This window comes from Chenopodium quinoa, unplaced genomic scaffold (assembly GCF_001683475.1).
Source record: "Chenopodium quinoa cultivar QQ74 unplaced genomic scaffold, ASM168347v1, whole genome shotgun sequence".
Lineage (NCBI taxonomy): Eukaryota > Viridiplantae > Streptophyta > Magnoliopsida > Caryophyllales > Amaranthaceae > Chenopodium > Chenopodium quinoa.
In genome coordinates this window covers 1,870,314-1,885,604 of record NW_018744603.1, presented here as the reverse complement: position 1 = coordinate 1,885,604, position 15,291 = coordinate 1,870,314, and the positions used below count along the sequence as shown (strand labels likewise).

The following is a 15,291-nucleotide window of genomic DNA, read 5'->3' as shown; positions in this document are numbered from 1 at the left end:
TGTTGGTTTTAGGCCGAGTTTAGTGTTTTGCTCATATCTTTTTCATTATAGCTCGGAATTGGGCTTATGATATATGGTTGGAAAGATTATTTAAAGGCCTATCAAAATAATAATAATTGGATCAAAATTGTATAGCCTTAAAATCAGTTTCTCTCAGTTTTGCGATGTGGACACGAAAAGTGGAATGAAAATAGGTTATGGTTTAGGGAAATGAGCTAGAAATTGGATTGGTTCATGAAATATATTGGATAGAACATTGATTTAATCACTCCAAATATTAAATAATCAACCCGACCAATAACGGAGGTGAAAGGTGTTCATCAACAGGTTTGGTTTTGGGGAGACATTTTTAGGTGTCTACAGAAGCCCCCACTTTGACTGAGTTTTTAGAAACGTCAGATTCGAAAATGATAGCCAACGTAGTCGATAGGGACGGAGAATGATTTAAGACGTTCTGCGATCCTAAATCACTTTGTATATGTCGATACCTGCAGAAAAATGTTAGTTCTACAGATAAAAGAGTAAAGGGATAGAATGCTTATCTAACACCAGTGTATCGGTGGCAAATGAGCTTGGTAGCTTCCTATGCTTGAAGGAATCCACCGAATGATGTTCTTTTGAAATACTTTCCATGCCTGAGGAAAGTCGACTGACGAGTTTGGTAGCTTTCTATGCTTGAAGAAATCTACCAGATGATACTTTCCATGCTTGAGGAAAGCCGACATATGAATTTGGCGGTTTTTTATGCTTGAAGAAATCCACCGGATAATACTTTCTATGCTTGAGGAAAGTTGACAGATGATGAGATTGCAAGTCTCTGTGTATCGAGAACCTTGCGCCGTGAAATGATGGTGGTTCGATTGTCCCCGAACGTGGGTTGTAGTTGGTTCGCTTGTCCCCGAACGTGGGCTGTAGATGGTTCGCTTGTCCCCGAACGTGGGCTGTAGATGGTCCGCTTGTCCCCGAACGTGGGCTGTAGATGGTCCGCTTGTCATCGGACGTGGGCTGGTTGTAAATGGTCCGCTTTTCCCCGGACGTGGGCTGTAAATGGTCCGCTTGCCCCCGGACGTGGGCTGTAGATGGTCCGCTTGTCCCCGGACGTGGGATGTAGATGGTCCGCTTGTCCCCGGACGTGGGCTGTAATTGAGACCTGCAAAATAAAATCTGCCATGGGACTCGTATAGACTATGATTGACTTGACCAACTGACTTGACACGACATGACATAACATGAGTATGACTTGTGATTGTGTGTGTATAGTTTGAGTGTGTGTGTGTAGACACAAGAAACCGGAAATGCAAAAGCAAAAAATTTCCATCATTTTTGTCATGAGACGAGTGAAGGGTGCCGACTTTCTCTCGAAAAAGAAAGACGTGAAAAATGAAATTTTATTTTCGAACTTCCCTCGATAAAAATTTTTAAAAAGTTTTTGAACTTCCCCAAAATAAAATAACGAAAAAGGGAAGAAGTTTTGAACTTCCTCCTTCAGCAAGACAAAATGAATCGTATGGATTAAATTGTTTGTTCTGAAAATAATGTATGCATGATGCATGTTCTTAGGCCAAGAGGCTAAGGACAATTACATCATGTGGCACGATAGATGAATGAACTTAAGTCATGGAGCTAAGCATCATATATGGTGTAAAGAAGCGATCTTAAATGTCACTTAGGTTTGGAAGCTAAGCACGTATATAGATGAAGTGATTATGAATGTTGCTTAGGTCAAGGAGCTAAGAACGATATGCTTTGTATTATGACATATCATTGATATATAAATGTTTCTCAGCACATTATGCGATGCATGAAACAATAAATATTGCTCATGTCACAAAGCTAAGCAAGTATACAATGTTTCTTCTAATGAATGTCGTCTTTAAAGATGATGAAGCATGCACAGTGTTGAAACAAGATTTCATGATAAAGGGTTCCTAAGGGAAAGATGATATGGATATGTACGTGTGAAAGAAGTGTGTGAAAGTGATACTAAGGTGAGGCTACAAAGGTTATGGTGATGGAAAGAGATGTGAGAAGAGTCAAAGATGATGACTCTTTAGGCTGGGTAGGCTAAATGATGTGGTTTCAAGCCCCCAAGTCTAGCTCTAAATTGGTAGGGGTAAGCATTGGATATTCTTTAACTCGATCATGCATGGATATAGATATGAATGCGGCCGCACCTCAATGTGAGGTTGCCTACATATTCGTTAGGAATTAGGCCAATGTAGCTCTAGCCGAACTATGCAGAAGTGTATGTACACCTCAAAGAGGTCTTTCAAGGGTTGTAATGTGGTTAAGTTGACGGTTTAAAGAAGAAAAGGGTACAAGGCTCAAGACCCGTGAGAATCCCCAAGATGTGTAATTGTGTATTAGACTTTGCAAGTTTTATTTTTCATATATTTTTTTTTTGTTTTCAATTTTGCAAGTTTATTTTCATTTTTTCTTCTTTTTTTTTTATTGCTTTTTTTTTTCATTCTTTGAATCAATGTAGGAAATCTCAGATCATGCGGTCCATCACTCACTTAGCATTCATGTTTCTCAGGCACGGTACCAAGCACTCGATGAGAGACGTAATTTGAGACGTGTTCATATCAAAGATATTGGAACACTTGCCCGTAGACATTGTTTTATTGTTGCTTTGCTTCCTTTTTTTCTTTTACTTGCTATTTGAACGTTATACAATTACACATCTTCCAATCCCAGGGTTAAGTAAATGTGGGTTGAAGAAATGAAGGCCAAACGTTAGACGAGGCTCAAAATGGTTGATGAAGAAATGGAATGTGATTGAACGGTTAATAGGGAATGACAGGGTTGCAAAGGTGCCTCAAGTCATTGGTGTACCTTGGGTTTAGTTCGGTAATTGATTTTTTTTTTTTTTTTTTTTTTTTTTTTTTTTTTTTTTTTTTTGAGAATGAATGAATGAATGAAAAATTCTATGATCGGGATGTAAAGGAAATTTGCTCATTTTATTAATGGAAAAAGTGAACGAAACACATGAAACATATAAAAATTCAAAATGGAAAACCTATGCTAGACATGAATGGGGGAATGGAGATGAATGATAAAGAAGAAATCATGAAATCTTGCACGAAGGATATGCTGTGCGCCTTGTGTTCATTACTTCTTGCCGCCTGGAGGGATAGGAAGTTTGTTTGCATCCACCAAGTCTTGAATGACGTCCTTCAAAGTCCAACATTGCTCTGGAAATGGCCCAATAGGTGTGATCAAATCTTGACCGTAAAGGCGATCAAAGGCCGCATCATAAGTCATTCCTAAAGGAGTGTAAGTTCTTTTCTTCTTGGGCAATGGAGCATCAAGAGCTAACACTTCATTGATATCAACTTGGCTTATATTGTTGGTAGTATTTTCGTGCTTAGAAGACGAAGAAGAAGGATGGTCGTTCTTCTTGTTTTTCCAAGTGTTATTATTGTTACTACTAGCAGTCTTTATTAGCTCATCCTCGATATTGATGCCATTGTCGTATACAGCTTTGAAAGTGTTCAGTGGAAGAAATATGAGATGTTCCCTATATTTACGAGTCAGAATTTGACTAAAGAGACGAACCATCTCTCTTTTTTGGGAGGATCTACCAAGAATGAAGCTGTTTCCCTCAACCTGTTCAGGTAAGCGGTGAAGCCTTCATTCTCTTTCTGTTTGAGAATGGAGAGTTCACGTTCAGAAGTTTTAGTTTGAATGTTACACTTGTAACGATTCATGAAACTGTCGGTGACATCTTGCCAAGTCGCAGTATTGGTTTAGTTTGAATGTTACACTTGTAACGAGGATCAAAATGGTTGATGAAGATATGAAATGAGATTACTAACTCCATATGGTTCGGAACCACAAAAGGAGGATCGGGGATGATGGTACGAAGTGAGTCATGGAGTCACATTCGCCCGTATTGACCTCTACTCGATTCTTATAGTGAAAAGTGATTCCTGCGATCTCAAAGGCATACAAACAAAGATTCAATTCGCTCCAACTATTATTAAGCTAAATTGGTTGAATATTAATGCAACATATAATTCTAAAATATCGTGATCACTTGATTTAATAACAAGATTAAAAAGGATCCTAAACCGATTGTCCAAATTATCTTATTAGGAGTGATTTTCAATTACATATTCCCTTTAAACATGCAATATAGTGATCAATAAATATAATAGAATAAACATTAATATTGGAAGCAATTTAACAATAAATTGTTAGTCAAATTAAATATAAAATAACCTAATCATGATACTAGCAATATAAAAATAAAATAAGTAATTAAATTAATTAATTACTCACATTCCGCGTGTTCCTTTAAATTGCTACATCATGAATAAACTGTTAGTAACTTCAATAAAAATGTAAAGCAAATGGAAATTAAATTAAATAAAGGTAGAGTTGATTTGGTCCAAACCCTCAGTTAATTATACCTTTCACGCCTTGGTTTAAGGACGGAACCTCGGGTTAAGTATAGACTTCTTGGAGTGTTTAGGGGAATTATTATGGAAGAATAAGGAGGCTAGAAATTAGGTTAAAGAGGGAGAAGAGAATGATTTTTGGTGTAAGGTGAGAGAGAATGATTATTGGTGCCCCGAACTGCAGAAAGGGGTGTCCTATTTATAGGGAAAATGAGCAAAGGGAACACACGGAACCCTAAAAAGATAAAAACCCTAAAAAATAACACCGCGACACGGCAGAGAACACCGTGAGATGGTGCCAGGCACCGTCAAACGGGGGATAATCCCGTGACGCGGTGGAAACTGGAGTGACGCGGGAAATATTTGATCTACGGGAAGTGAAAGTGCGTGAAGGATTTACGCGGAAAAGACACGAGAAAATTCCGTGACACAACAAACGTACCGTGATACGGAAGTGTCCACTATGGCACAGTACAGTACACCGTGTCACAGTATGGGAAAACGCGGAAATTTCACGGAAAAAGCACCGTGACACGGTGGGAAATACCGTGTCACGGCAGTAGGTACCGTGTCACGACAACAGGTACCGTGCCACGGTGGAATTTGACGCGAAAGAGCTTCAAAAATGGCATTGTGACACGATGTACAGTACCGTGTCACGGCACCAGGCACCGTCAGACAGGGGAAGGCACCGTTAGACGGGGCAAACTCCCGTGACACGGTGCTTTTGCACTGTGCGCGGTTTTTCCAGTTTTTTACCCGTTTTTAAAATCATCATAACTTTTGATCCGTAATTGGAATAAGGAATATAATATATAATTGGAAATATTATCAAGTCTACTTTCTAATCCAATTGGAAGCAGGTAAAATTAATTTTAAGATTTTAAATATGGCCGTTTTAGTGGAAGGGTGTCGGTTTTAGGCCGAGTTTAGTGTTTTGCTCATATCTTTTTTGTTATAGCTCGGAATTGAGCTTATGATATATGGTTGGAAAGCTTATTTAAAGGCCTATCCAAAAAAATAATAATTGAATCAAAATTTTATAGCCATAAAATCAGTTTCTCTTAGTTTTGCGATGTGGACACGATAAGTGGAAAATAGGTTATGGTTTAGGGAAATGAGCTAGAAATTGGATTGGTTCATGAAATATATTGGATAGAACATGGATTTAAGCACTCCAAAGATTAAATAATCAAGCCGACCAATAATGGCGGTGAAAGGTGTTCATCAACGGGTTTGGTTTTCGGGGAGACATTTTTAGGTGTCTACAGATAGAGAAAGTTATGCAAGAGTATTAATTGCTTAAGGCTTGAATGTGTATGAATGATAAATTATGTAATTGAAGGCTTTTATACCTTAGCATAACAAGGAGGAGACATGGGCTTAGAGTCACATGGGATGACCATAATAACTTGGGCCGTTGACTTGAGCTTGACTTGGCATGATTGGAGGCTTGGGCCTTGACCTTGACTTGGATTGAATCATTTATGGACCAGGCCCAATTAGGCTTAATTGGACCCAAACAACTTGCCCCCTAGACCCAATTTAGAAGGATGACGGGTCGGGTTTGGATTTAATAAAAATGGAGGGAAGTAAATGATTTAATTAAATAAAAAAGATTTAAATTTTTAAACAGTCATTAACGAAATAACTGTAATTAGGATAATTAGTGGGGAAGTTGGACGGATAATGGGCGGTTATTTAAAGGGGAGTGTGTTTAACGGTTACTTAGTGAGGTATTTAAGAGAAATTAAGCTCACTGACCCTTGAACTTCCCAATTCTAGAAATATAAGGCCGATTTTGCACTCTGTTTCCTCACTTCTTCAAAAATTCACACTCAAACTCCCTCAAGAACCCTCAATTCCTCTTCAAAACTTCGCTTGAGACCCCGAAATTAAGGCTTGAAGTCAACATTCGTTGCTCCGACTAGATAAACCGGCGAATTTCGCTTCGGACTAAGGTAAATTTCTTCGAATTCCCTTCTATTTTCTTGAATTTTGAAAGAATTCCCCTTTTTTCGACTTTTCTCTCGAAAATTCGACAATGGTTAGAGGAAGAGGACGCCAACCCCGATGATCAGGTCAAGCTCGGGATTCGAGGGACCGTCCCGATACTTAGAATGGGGAAAGAGTTAGGGCTGACCCGGAAGAGGGTATCCCGGCCGCCCCTCTGAATGCAGCGGCTCCCCAAGAAGAGGCCGAGGCTGGTGGCGCTGAGTAGGAGGAGGTTCTGCCTGCCGCGCCTTGGAATCTGCTCCCTGGGCATGTTGAATGGCAGAATGACGAAGCCATTGCAGCCATGATGAGAAATGCGCCCTATACTTAGTGGGTCAGGAACGCCGAGGCCTACTATTTCGCCGAACAGATAGAGTTGCACTATGACATCTTTGAGGCAGATAGGTACTGGTGTCGAATGCCTGCGCCTACTGATAGGATTCATCGTCCACCCCTTGGATATGTGGGGGTGTACACTCAGCAGTTACAATATGGGCTTCGGTTCCCTCTGAATCCCTTCGTTAGGGATATTTTGATGAAGTACAGGATCTCCTTGTGCCAATTGACACCCGTCAGCATCCGAAGGGTGATGACATATCTCTGGGTCTGCCGGTTCTTTGCTGTTGACCCGAACCTGCACTGCTTCCGAAGACTGCATAAGCTTGTGCCGAACACCCAGAACCGATATGGTCAACATGGCTCTGCTGGTGGCGGATCGAAAGTCATGCACAATATCTGACTATGTGGCCGAACGATTCTTCGGACAAGGACTAGAGAGGTTAGTTGATCTGGATTAGGGCTCTAGTGGATCCGGAGCACCCTCACTTCTTCGGGGCTCCCCGCTATCTCTCTAGACCTGACCCAAATATGCAGGACTTGGGTCCTGAAGACCCTGATGCCACTAGCCACCCAAGCTACGAGCAGATTCACTTCTTCGGGAAGCAAGAAAATCCCAGGGGACTAGCTGAATGAAGTTCATCCCGACGAGATGGCTTCCAGACACCCACTATGCCTTCCAAGTGAAGATGCTGGTTGTCAGCCTCAGCCGGAAGTTCAGAGACGGTAAGTACCTTCGGCTGGGGTCGAGGACTTATGCTATTTGTTTCTTTTTCGTTTCATAGCTACTTCAGAATTTTTTAATGTCTGCTTCATTAAGCTAACTCCTTTATTCTGCCTTTTTTCAGAGCTGAACGAGGCCAATTCAAGGATCGACTACGGTCGGCTGGGAGTAAACGCTAAAAGGGTCATCTTAGACCGTGCTCCCGCACTCACTGATCCGAAGGACCGTCCGTTGCATCTACATTCGACGGGCCTTCAGATTGAGGCTGCTACAGATTATCTGAAGCAAAAGCCTTAGTTAGAAAAACGGGATCCTTTGAAGCGTTTGCTGCTGAAGAAGAGCAGGCCGCTCGGACAGCCAAAGAGGTTACTAGGGCAATCGAAGCCTTAGAGGGAGGTGAAGGAACCTCTGGTGCTGCCGAGCAGGGGACATCCGTAAACGAGCCTCAGCCGAGGACTTTGGTAAGCCCTTCAGCTTTTTACAAATTTACTTCGTTTGTTTTTTTTTGTGTGTGTGTGTTTTTTTTTTTACTCAAATCCTTTTTTCCCCCCACTTCTACAGTCTGAGGAAGAGGGCAGAAGGGGAGAGGGAAAAGCTCCTGTACGGCCCGAAGATCTCTCGGAGTCTGAAACCTCGGATTCTGAGGGCATGGACGAGCAACCCCTGGTCCAGAGGAAAAGGAGAAGAACGGGTCCGGCTGTAATGGGCTTAAATGAGTTTGAGATGAGGCCGATGCCTGGCCTCGTCATAAGAGAGCCTGCTAAAGGCAGAGGTAGAAGCAGAAGCAGGGTTCCCAGAGTTCCCCGGGTTCCCGCTCCTCCAACCAATCTTCCACCACTAACCCCTCCTCCACCTCCCGAAACTCATGAAATGGAGGTGGACCAATGAACTCCTGATCTGAAGGAGGTGGTTTAGGAGGCACCAAATGAGGAGAGCGCTGCAAAGCTTTCCCATGATGAGGAGGCTGCCACTAGGGTGGCGAATGAACCTGTTGCAGCTGAGATGGCTGACGAGGCCGAAACTACTGAAGGATTCACTGCTGAGATTCAAAGGGTGACGGACGCCCTGCTGAACCACCAGGACAATGAAGAGGAGGTTGAGGTAATCAACCTGGAAGGAGACCAGCTGGGCTCTAATGAAGAGACGAAGGACCAGACTGCTGAAGGTCCTTCCCCTTCACTTCCTCGTTCCAGAACTTTAGGTCTGAAGAGATGGGGTTCCATGCCCCCTTTATCTCCATCCCCTCTGGCGTCCGAGAGACTATTTGGGGAAGGCATCGAGAGGAGGCTGCGGCCTTCTTTGGTAACTTCTCTGGCTTGACCGAGGTGGATCGGGCACGAGAGTGGTCACTTAAGGCCACTGCTGGGATAGGAGAGCCCAGCAGAAGGGTCCCTGACCCTGCTGTAGACAACCAGCGACTTCTGTTGCAGGTAATTCTTTACTTTCGTTTCAGCTTCTCAATTCTAAAAATTCTTTATTCTTTCTCTTTTCCTTTTTTTTTCTTACTTATGCCTTGGGTCGACAGGTTGTGCACAATCAGACTCTTACAATAGAGTTGATTGACACGCTTCAGACGAAGCTCGAGATCGCGCGAGCTGAACTGGAGCTGGCCGAGCTGAAGGCTAAGGCTGCTGAAGAGAGGGCAGCAGAGGCCCAAAAATATGAACAGCAAGCTGCTGAGACTCTGAAGACTTTCTTTGAGGCCATGGAAAAGGAAGTCTTCCTTACCGTGCTCGAGGGGAAAAAACTGATCAACGAGTACGGGGTAGCTGACATCCCTTCTTTTCGAGCCATAATTGAGCGTCGGATAGCCGATGAAGCCCAAGCCCGTGCTGCCAGCGAAGTTCAAGAGCTTCAGCAGAGGGTAGCTGTTCTGGAGTCACATGCGAGAGAAACTGAGGCGGTTGTTCAGGCTCGGGATGCCCAAATTTCTGAGATTCAGCTCGCTGCCGAGGTCCAAGATCAGACGCTGCAAAGGGTCCAGGCTCAGCTGGACGCCAAGGAGGAAGAGCTGCGCCAAGCTCAAACCACTATTGGGTTGGTTCGGGGGCAGCTACAAACTCAAAATGAAGAAGCCTCCAGGGTTCAAATGCAATTGAACGATGCCCAAGAGCAGCTGAAAGCGCTGAAGGCGTCCTCCTCCCAAGTTTCCGCTGAACTTGAACAATCCAAGAAGAACTTGGAGGAGACTGATAAGAAACTGGCTGAAGTTGAGGCGCAGTTGGCTGTCAGGGTTTATACCAGGGAGGAGTATGCGATGGCATACACCAACGGGTATAAGGTGTCTAGAAAGTTGGCCCTCCATACTGCCCTAGACTTGGACTGGTACCAGTGTGAGCTCTGGGCTGAAGATGCTAACGACCCCCCACATGCTTTTTGCCAGCCAGGCTGAGCTAGACCTTGAGGCCCGTCTGGATGTTGAAGAGCTAGAAGAAGCCATTGAGGCAAAGGAGGCTGATAACCGAGAAAGAGAAGCTCAAACCCAAGTTCAGCCCGCTTCTTTAGCAGTCAAAACTGATGCCACTTTGGAGCCCAGCGGTGCTAGAAGGCCTGATCCTTTAACTAAAGCCTAGAGACTCGGGCAGTCGTCTTCAGTATCTTGCGGATCCACTTGCTCTTAAAATGACAAATGCCGCTTCTGAATGTTTTTTGCCTCTGTTTTTTTCTTCAGCTTGCCTTAATGTACAAACCTTATTTTTGCCTTTGTACGTATTCGGCAGCTGTAATTTTCCGCTTGTGGGCGGCTGCCGTATTTTTTTTTATGTTCTAAAACAGTTTAACTCTGTAGCTTGGTTCTAAGCTTTTTATTCATGTTATGAATTTGCCGCTTTCCTTCTCACTGCTTTGCCTTGAACTTGCGCATTAATCTGATGGTTTTTGAAAAATTAGCTAAGTAAAAAAAGGTCTTCAGTTTTAGAAGTTTTCAGCTATTGAACACTTATAGTGTCTGTTCCCCCCCCCCCCCCAGAATTCTGAAGGTTTTAGATTTCTGAGGTATTTGCTTGCCTTTTTGGTTTTAGACGAAGCTTTTCTGTAATTGATAAAATTCTAACTGTTATGCGATTACTCTTGGTTTTCTGTCTATCTTAATAATGGATATGTGAGACACAAGGCCAACTTAAGGCAATGTCTCAAACAACGACCTTCTGAGATACAAGGCTTAGTGAAAGCAATATCCCATATTCGTCCATGGACTCATTGCCTCAGAGAACAAGTCTTACTGAAGCGTGTGCCTCAGCTGAAAGACCAGTGTTCCTTAATAGGCGAGTTTGTCAGCAATCCAAAACCTAATGCCTTTAATGGCGAAGGCTTCAGATAGGGTTGAAGGAAAACTCTTAAAGAGTAGATAGTGTTCCAGGTGCGGATCTAAGGGTTCTGCTTGGTGAACTGGGTCCCGTCAACTACCTACACAAGGCAGCACATGTAAATTGCCCTCGGGGCTGGCTCGAGGAACCCCCCTCCGAAGCTTAAGTTAGAGAGTGTTTAGATAGAGAAAGTGTACTTAGAAAGATGTATAGAGTATAATGACTTGATTGTCTTACCCCCTTTCCGTTGTACTTTATCCTCTATTTATAGGTGTACCATCTCCTTCGTGGAGAGTTCAGCCTGGTCAGCCCTGCGGGCTAACTCTGTCGGGCTAGTGAGCCCTCCTTTAATTGCTTTCTCGGCAGTGAGTGCGCACCCTGGGGGCTGGGTGATAGTTCAGCGGGAGCTATCCTATACAACTAGCCCCTCAAGAGGTGGTATGAGGTCACTCATGCCGACTCTTTGCTTGTAGGAACATTCTTCTTAACTGAGCCCAGCTGGAAGGAATAGCTCAGCAGGAGCTATCCCCTACAACTAGACCCTCTAGAGTTGGCTGTTCTAAGCGTGTAGCCTTATCGGCCATGACTCAACGGGTCGTCTGGCTGAATTAACCTGCACACTCTTAGCCCCTCAAGTCTCTAGGGTGTTGATGCGCCCTAGAGACTTGGGAGGTCAGGTGCTGTTACTGTTGAGTTTGTTGCCGTATTTTTTGTATGGTGACGTTGGTTCTAGTCTTAAGAAATGACGATCTGGCAGGGAGGAATTTCAATCACTCCCGCTGAAGTTTGAGAAATGACAATCTTGCAGAGAGGATTTTCGATCACTCCCGCTGAAGTCTGAGAAATGACGATCTTACAGAGAGGATTTTCGATCACTACCGCTGAAGTCTGAGAAATGACGAGTTTGCAGAGAGGATTTTCGATCACTCCCGCTGAAGTTTGAGAAATGACGATCTTGCAGAGAGGATTTTCGATCACTCCCACTGAAGGATTTTTTTTTTGGCAGAAATCGTGTTTGCATGAGTGGGACACGTGTTGACGATCCGGGCTGTCAGTTTAATTTTACTGAAGTGACATGGCGGTTTGGCTTTGCCTTGTGTCTAACTGCCCATTTACTTCGTATTAATTTCACCTTCCTCTCTTTTCACTTATTTCTTTTACTCCTCTTACTTTTTCATCTTCCCTCTTCCTTAATCTGTCATTTCATAATTTTCTCTCTTTGCTCTTCCTCTTTCAAGCGTTCGTGATCCTCCATTGTTGTGGTAAGTTCTTGCTTCTTCGTCTTTGTTTTTGTCTTCATTTTCACTTTATTTGCCTTTTCCCTTCTTATTCTTGCTTCTTCACTGACTTGTTTCTTCTTTGTTCTTCTTAATTGCAGGATTGAACTTTCGTCTTGCTGGGCTTTTATTTTCACGATTATTGTTGTACTCTGTTGCTTCTGCAACTTTTTCTTTAAAGGTACTTTACTTTGTACCTTTTGTTGTTTGTACTTACCCTATTTTTGCTTCTTTTTGCTTTTTCTTCGCAAGATTGTGCCTTTTTATTCTTCTCAATTGTCGTTGTTCCCATTTCTTCTCTTTGTTGTTGTATTTGCGTTCTTGGCTTTTTTCTTCTTATTCCGTCATTGTTCCTAAACTGATTCTTTGATTTTCTGGTGCCCCATTGCTTTTTCTTTCCTTTGCGGGCCTGTATTTCTTTGTAGATTTCATAATGTCTGACGCTTCTGATATTCAAAACATGAGTGAGCCTCAAACAGCCACTGGATCGGATTCCTCTTCCCAATCTTATCTTTCAGGTGAGCGCCCTGTGCACACTTCTCCTATTTCTCCTTCTTCTTCTCCTACCCCTATACGAACTGTTATCCCTCCTGACTTTCCCCCCGCTGCGAGCAGAACGGGTACTGCTGCGACTCCTGCTGCTGCGTCTGGGTCGGGCAGTAGTCGTCCCGCTGAGGGTAGTGCATTTCGCCCTTTCCAGCGCAGGCCCCGCCCTGATTTCTTTGATCCTTATTGCGAGCGAGTACTCACGCTGGATGGGATTCCTTTATCCCATCTTTCTCGCTTGAGGCTGCGCGCAATGTGCCATAAAGTGTTAGCTGATGCTGTCAAAGCTTATCCCCCTGACGTGTTTCTTGTTAGCCCCATTCCCCATGTTCAGCCTTTAAACAGTTTTGCTTGGCTTGATGACATGGCTGACATGCATCGATTTGATCATTATGTAGTGCGAGGTGGGAATACTAGGACTCCATCACCGTCTCCTTCCCCAGCAGTTCAATCAAGCAGGATGACTAAGTCTCCTGGTGACCGCTCATATTACGACTGTCAGCCCATTTATGTTGTGGAGCCCGTAGAGGAGGGCAAAACTGAATTCTTTCTGGACGACAAGTGTTATGGGCCCAAGAACTGTGTGTTGGATTCCGATTGGCGCAAGGATGCTGAAAGGCTGGATCTGGCCATTGTTGGGTAGAAGTTCTATGGTTTTAGGGAGGGTTACAAGTTGGTTCTCCCCGCTGATGGTGCGAAGTTATCGGCTCCCCCTGCAGGTCATAATGCTGTGTTTGCCTCGCAGCTAGATTTGGGTTTGAGGTTTCCTTTGGGCCCCATCCTAGAGAAGTTGCTTCGTGCTTTCAATATTTGTATCTCTCTGGTGCACTCTGCTTCCCTTCACACCCTGATTTGCCTACTATGGTTTCTAAGGTTTCGAAGGTATCCTGAGTCCCTACACTTATTCAAGTCTCTCATGAGCCTGAAAAGGTCTGCTTCTGGGACTGAGTCGGGGTGGTACTATGTTGCTCCCAAGGAGAGTAGGGTCTTGTCCTACCGAAAACTTGGACGTTTTAGGGACTGGACTGGCAAGTTCTTCTGGGTGAGGGTGCCTTCCAACTTTGCTGCTCCGCGCAACTTCAGAGAGATTCGTACCAACATGGCCGGGGTCACAGTTTCTCCCTCTAAGCCTGCCCGTGAGACAGAAGCTTTTGAGGCTCTGTAGGGAGCAGGGACTGGTGACTCCAAGTTTCACAAGGTTTGGCTGCCCAACTCCATCCACATTGTGGGCAATGAACAGCTTTATGCCATGCGTTTGTGCCGTACGCATGAGTCTGTTAAGTTTTTCTGCCTTCTGCCTTTCCTTTTCCTTCCTCGTCTTATTTAACTTTTCTGCTGTTTTGTTTTTCAGGCTATGACAAGTTGGATAAGCGTATGCTCGGGGTGGCTGATAATTGGAAGGACCCTTTGACCGCCACTCTTGAGAATCCTCCTCAGCTTTTTGATACGCTGGAGGTGTTTGCGGGCTCTCTAAAGGGTGAGGTGCGCCTGGCTCCCTCCCGCTGAACTGCGGGCTGTTGTTGGCACAGCAACTACTGGTGAGCGCGCTGGGTCCAGCCGTGCTGAGCTTGAGCCTTCGTCCTCTACTGTTGGGAGTAGGCGTGAGACTCGCCCTGCTCCTCGAAAGGAGGCTTCAGATTCTGAGGCGTTAGTGGCGCCTGCTGCTTCTCCTGAGAAGCAGTCTGTCGCGGCTTCCGGCCAGGTGGCACCTCAGACCTCTGCTGCCAAAAGGCAACGTGACCAAGCTTCTGATGAACCAAAGGCTACTGCCGACGATTTTGCTGACAGTGTTCTCTAGTTTCCCTCTGAGGGGATTGAGACTACTGCTACGGGTGAAAAACCCATTTCTTCTGCTGAGCATGTTCTGCTCTTTCCTTCTTCTGTTGATGATACTACCGCTGCGAAGGACACTACTGTTCCTTCTGTTGCAGCTGCTGATTTTCAGCTCCCTAATGAGTCTATCATGGAGCTTCCTAGATTTCTGCCGCGTCCCTACGGGCTAAGAGGGCGGCTCCGAATCGCTTCGTGGGGTGGGCTCTCCCGAGCAGGGGGTTCTCACAAGCAAGGTCGTCCAGTGATTGACTTAGAGGACGATCCGGTGTGTTCTGCCCCCTGCCGGAGATGAGCCAGAGGCAAAAAAGGCTCGCACTTCACCTGGTCCAGACCCTCTTGCCTCCGCATCTGCCAACACTGGGCTTCCAGGTGGGAACGTTGGTGGGGAAGACACTCAGAACTCCAGTGAACTTAACCGTTGTGTTCACCAATTCTTGAGCGATGCCTTTGAGAATCCTTTATCTGTGACCTCACTTTCTACTGGAGGGACTTTCCGCCCCACTAGGGCTATTGAGTTTGTTGTGGTTCCTATTGATGTTCATCTCCGCCCCATACTCTGTCCTGCTGGAGCTGAGAACGCTCCCTTTCGGCCTTTAATGAATGTGACGGTTGACGAATCTTTGTTTGTGGACGACCCTCAGAAGGGTGGTACCTTAGGGTACCGTTTGACTCAGGGGGTTTGTCTTCCTGCGGATTCTACGCGTAGCTCAGTCAGCCTCCCAGCTGCTACGGCCTGCCATGACCTGCAGAAGGTTAGTTTATGCTTTCGGACTTTCTTTTTCTCGTTTCAGCCTTTCTTTTCTTCTCTTCTTATTCTGTTGCTACTACTTTATTTTACTTTTATTTTATTTTGTTAACTTCTTTTGTTAACT

General features: G+C 44.5%; 2 protein-coding genes across 2 annotated transcripts in view; one reads left to right on the top strand and one right to left on the bottom strand.

The window, feature by feature from the left end:
* The window catches only part of LOC110699993 (triadin-like), a 32,133-nt gene extending 25,038 nt beyond the window's left edge, over window positions 1-7,095 (bottom strand). Inside the window, exon 1 of the mRNA XM_021877480.1 lies at window positions 6,887-7,095. Coding sequence (XP_021733172.1) covers window positions 6,887-7,095 — 209 coding nt within the window. The remainder of the gene's footprint in view (window positions 1-6,886) is intronic.
* Window positions 7,096-8,460: 1,365 nt separating this feature from the next.
* Window positions 8,461-10,031, top strand: LOC110699992 (tropomyosin alpha-1 chain-like). Its single transcript, XM_021877479.1, has 4 exons — window positions 8,461-8,559; window positions 8,652-8,888; window positions 8,984-9,783; window positions 9,842-10,031. Exons 1-4 carry the CDS (start codon window positions 8,461-8,463, stop codon window positions 10,029-10,031), a joined length of 1,326 nt encoding a protein of 441 aa, XP_021733171.1.
* The last annotated feature ends 5,260 nt before the right edge of the window (window positions 10,032-15,291 follow it).

What these genes read in the sequence shown, in the direction of transcription:
- LOC110699992 (XM_021877479.1), top strand. Translation starts at nt 8,461, where the DNA reads ATGGCTGACGAGGCCGAAACTACTGAAGGATTCACTGCTGAGATTCAA. An exon ending in ACAATGAAGAGGAGGTTGAG is followed by an intron (nt 8,560 to 8,651) that starts GTAATCAACCTG and finishes TCCTCGTTCCAG; the next exon opens with AACTTTAGGTCTGAAGAGAT. An exon ending in ACTGCCCTAGACTTGGACTG is followed by an intron (nt 9,784 to 9,841) that starts GTACCAGTGTGA and finishes GCTTTTTGCCAG; the next exon opens with CCAGGCTGAGCTAGACCTTG.